At 41.6% G+C, this 4,784-nt stretch overlaps 1 protein-coding gene across 1 annotated transcript; it reads right to left on the bottom strand.

Annotated features, from left to right (window-relative positions):
* Positions 1-2,145: 2,145 nt before the first annotated feature.
* On the bottom strand, positions 2,146-4,320 carry foxd7 (forkhead box D7). Its single transcript, XM_028822948.2, has one exon. It carries the CDS (start codon positions 3,955-3,957, stop codon positions 2,815-2,817), a length of 1,143 nt encoding a protein of 380 aa, XP_028678781.2. The 5' UTR covers positions 3,958-4,320; the 3' UTR covers positions 2,146-2,814.
* Between the last annotated feature and the right edge of the window lie 464 nt (positions 4,321-4,784).

Below are 4,784 nucleotides of genomic sequence, written 5' to 3'. Positions count from 1 at the left end.
TACGGGACGGTAAAGAGCCGGTGCTATCAGGGTGGCTTTAATTAGATAGATAGATAGATAGATAGATAGATAGATAGATAGATAGATAGATAGATAGATAGATAGATAGATAGATAGATGTGAACGGCACTATATAATAGATAACACTTTATTTGTCCTCGGGAGGAAATGCATTATTATAATTAAAATTATAATAAACCCAGGAGTAAACCTCTCGAATTTAAGGTCCCAATTGGGTGCGCCCAGTGTTCAATGTGAACGAACCGATAAGAATCACTGACATTAAACATTAAAATATTAAAGCTGAAAGTTAAACATTTGTAACTTCATTCGTCATCTTAACTATATTTTCCTACTTTATTTTACCCCTGACACTCTTAAAAATGCTGGTTCTTTACTGGCATTGGAAGGGTTATTTGCAAATGAACTTGGTTGTTTGTGCTTTGAAAAACTTCCTAATATGTAGAAAAAAAACCAAGAAAAAAATAAATCTTTAACGAATGATAGGCTACCTAGCAGAATACATACAAATTAAGAAGAAATGAACTTAGCCTGTTTCATTGTACGCAGTGATAGTCCTTCTAAAATGATGAACCCATTGGCATTTCACAAATCTGTTATCATCGTGGCTATTTATGGAGTCCGTTACGGATCTAAATAAATGTACGGTTCTGTCTGGAACCTTCATGTGGACAGTTCTTTTGGGAATCAAAAAATTCTTCCCTTATTGCATCTCTCAGAACAACCACTTTGGCATCTTTATTATTAATATATACATATTTAATATATATATAATATTCATGGCATTTGTAGTCTGAATCACAATCTGATTGTATGGGTGGTTACCTACCAGGTAACGCTTGTAGTTGGTCAGCAAGTCGGCTAACATTCGCCACGGTGCCCTCTTTCAGTTGCGAGAAGCAGATCATACATACACACAGTATTTCATGTCTCGGTAAAAGCTTTACAGTGTTGCTGACTGTTCAGGATACTATATAAAGTAAACAGCGGCTAATTAATTTCTTTGTGAATGAGTGGCCTGACTTTTCTTTCAACATTTCCAAAAAATCGCTTTTCTAATGTCGTGCAACTGTTTGCTTCACTATCTGCTACAGCGGAGATAGATAGATAGATGTGTAATACACTATAAAATAGAAAGATTAATTCCTAAAATTAAAGGTGCTAAAGTTGTTCTTCAAAGCGATGCCACAGAGGAAATATTTTTGGTTCCCATAAGGACCATCCACATGAAAGTTCAAGAAAAGGTCTTCATTTATTTAGATCCGTAACAGGCTCTGTTAATACCACAAATAGCTAATAACAGATATTGGAAATTCCAGTGGTTTCTGATTTTTAAAGGACTCAATATGCATCCAATAACACAGGCTCAGGTTTTGTTTGTCTTTCCAAATCCTCTACTATACAGTACATTAAAGATGTTTCTTTTGCCCGCATGTTAGGAACCATTAAAGGCTCAAAGAATCAATTTCATACACAAATCATCCATCAAGCACAATCCATTAAAGTGCCATTAACGAACCAGTATTTTAAGAGTGCAGATAGACGGATATGAAAGGAGCTATATAACAAACAGACAGGTACGTTATTTGTGTCAAGGGAGGAATTTAGCACGAATGCGTGTCCATTCACGAGTGTTACCGTCAACGAACCGCTGCTGTAATAATAAATAATACATGTATTTATATAGCGCCCTGTTTTGAAGGTTTGAATGTTTCCCCTTTTATTTAATTAACTGGTCTGACATCCAACAGAAGCTATATCGGAAAAAAATAAAAAGTCAAAGTGAATTCAATTCAATAATACAAATAAACAAATGCCAACTATAAATTTCAATTAAAGCTAATGACTTGTGTAAACTTTTTGTGAATTGTTAAATGTGGACAATTTTCGCGAGCGCCTCCAATTTTCAAATGTATGGGTGGGACAGCCGTGACCCGAAGCAGATATGTATATCAGAACCAGGACCCCCAGCGACACTGGCCTGGATTAAGAGACCTCGAAAAAGCAAAGAGGGATTGCAGAAAACAATCACAGTATCCCAACAGACCCAGTTTTGCAATGCAATTCCCTGTGAATAATTTCCCAATATAAATGATCGAAATACAATTTTTCCATTGCATTCCGTGGAGTAATTTATTTATCTATAAAATGGTAAAACGGGACCTGGTGAGTTTATTCCAATCTCAGTTTATGCCAACAATTTTAACAAGTAAATTATGTTGTGATGGAATCTTTATGTACGATTAAAAAAAAACTTTAACGTCCACCATTCTGCGTATTAAAATGAACCTTTTATTATTATTATTTTTTGTAATTCCTATTAACAAAATAAGCAGTAGACAAAATGTTACCACAAACGTCGTCAGGCTGGTAGTTCAGTTTGTTGTTTGAGGTTTTATTTTTCTTTTCTCCGACCATTGAACTGCGGTGACTTTTTCACGGAGTCGTCTTTCTGGACGGGGTCTTCAATACGCAAACCCCCTGACGGACTTGAAGAAGCTCATTTTGAGTCCGCAGTCCCTTGGAGTTCTTGCAGTGCAAACACCATGAAGCGTTGGTTCCTATAGCTGTGCTTCTCTTTGAGGGGCCCGTTAATCAAATGGTACAGAAGTTTTGTGACTTGACAGTCTTTAAAGGACCCCGCAATATTTAAAGCCTTACAGCTTTGACGTTTCACGAGACGCCGAGCGTGAACGCGCTTCGAGAAGAAACGCACGGCACAGTCGATATCGCCTACCTGAGGTTTCTGCGACCACCACTCCCATGCACAATCCCTACGGCTTTTCTGATTTTTTAGCAGTTGTTCACGCTGCTCAGTTGCTGCAGAAGCCTGCTTGTGAATTCGGAGCTGCTCTGTAAGCTTTGCAGCGCCTGGTACCCCTGATGTAAACTGTAAAGGTGGGGGACTGCAGCGGACGGATGGAGCACCGCATTTGATAAGAACGGAGGGACCTGCTGGGCTCCGTTAGCCAAAGGCGACGTGAAGGTTGTTGGAGAGCCAACGCCGCCGCTAATCCTCTCAAGGGGGAAAGGCTGCAAGGCGGCCCCACCGTTGTCCATTTTTAGAGATGCGAAACTGGAGAGCTGCGGTAAGAAGCTCTTAGTAGCGCCCGCCTGTGCCCTGGAGAAGAGGGTGGAGAGGGCCGGTAAGATCCCGCTGCAGGCAGGGGAAGGCACGTTCGTCGAGCACTGGCTGTGCGAAGGGGGGAATCCGACGGGGTAAAGATCCAGCCCCGGCAGCTGCAGACATGCCGAGCCGAGTCCGTAAGATCCATAGGTGAAGCTGGGCAGGGCGCCGCTGGCACTCGTGTCCTTCAGGGCACCAAATTTCAACTGTTGCCTCTTGAAACGTTTCCTCCGCCGCAGAAAGCTGCCGTTCTCGAACATGTCGGAGGAGTTGGGGTCGAGAGTCCAGTAGTTACCCTTGCCGGGGTTACCAGGCTCCCTCGCCATTTTGACAAAGCAGTCGTTCAAAGATAGGTTGTGCCTGATCGAGTTCTGCCACGCTGGAAATTTCTCCTTATAATAAGGAAAACGGTTGCTGATGAAATCGCATATCTCGCTGAGAGTGAGCTTCTTCTTGGGGCTCTGAAGGATAGCCATCGTTATGAGGGCGATATAGGAATAAGGCGGCTTCACTAAAGAGTTCGTTTTGGCCGCATCGCCCCTGGAATGGACCTCCGATTCGCCAGCGTCGCACGCGCTCCTTCTGGGGGACAGTCCCGGGTCGGCACCAGCTGTCCTCGGCACCGTTTCAGGCACTGGCGGTCTACACTCTTTGCTTCCGTCGCCAACCACATCGATGTCAGCTTCTTCCATAGGTTCTGGGAATGTTTCTTCATGCAAAGTCATCTCAAAGAAAAAAGTGGTCCAAGTGCTTCCTTGTGCGCCAAAAGCGCATAGAAACGCGCACGCCACTCTGAAATCGGGGGGCATTAAAAAAAAAACAACTCCAAGTCAAGGACCCACGCGAGCCATTGGAAAGTGGAACGAAAAAGCGGAGAAAGAGTTAAACGATCATTGAAAAATACACCACCACGGCAAATGCGAGATAACACGATGGGTGTGTATGGCTGCTCCAAAAAATACGAAACATTCCGGCGGCAAAAGGCAACTCAAGTTCGTAGGAAGAATGCAAAAAAAAAAAGGAAAGAAAAAAAAGAAAAGAAACTCACCCCGGGTCAGATGACTGTGACGTCACCGGGAGCTTCTACAGACTGGCTGTCAAGGGCTCTGCTCGCAAGTCAGAATCACTGCACAGGTCCGCAGACGCATCCGATTTAAGGTTACGGGACCGAAATAATCAGATTTGCTGCTGTTATATTGCCCTTCCAGCTAGTTTTACAAAAAAATCCTTACATGTCTCATTGATACAATTAACTGATGTTGAAACAAAGCCATTACATTATATTCTTTTACCAGAAGCGTCAAAAATGAATTATTGGGGATTTTGGCATTATGTAAGTTACTTTAAATTAAAATACTATGTTTTCTGGTATTACGTACATTATTCTAGTTACATTGACTTAAATATGTTAGCTATCACACTAACGCGATTAATTAATGATGAAACATCACAATCAGATTATCTGCTTTCAGCAGAGCCATAACCAGTCTCAGGGACCGTCGTCATTACTCACTCATTTTATGTTAATCTTATTCAGAATTAATACTTGTCTAATCCCCCAAACATGATATCCCCACTTTCCGTACACACAGTTAAATTAATTTGATTTAATTTAAAATAGTCGAGGTTTGTGGAC

Source organism: Erpetoichthys calabaricus, chromosome 17, assembly GCF_900747795.2.
Source record: "Erpetoichthys calabaricus chromosome 17, fErpCal1.3, whole genome shotgun sequence".
NCBI classification, from domain to species: domain Eukaryota; kingdom Metazoa; phylum Chordata; class Cladistia; order Polypteriformes; family Polypteridae; genus Erpetoichthys; species Erpetoichthys calabaricus.
Note: the sequence above shows the minus strand (reverse complement) of the source record. Positions and strands in the feature narration are given on the sequence as shown.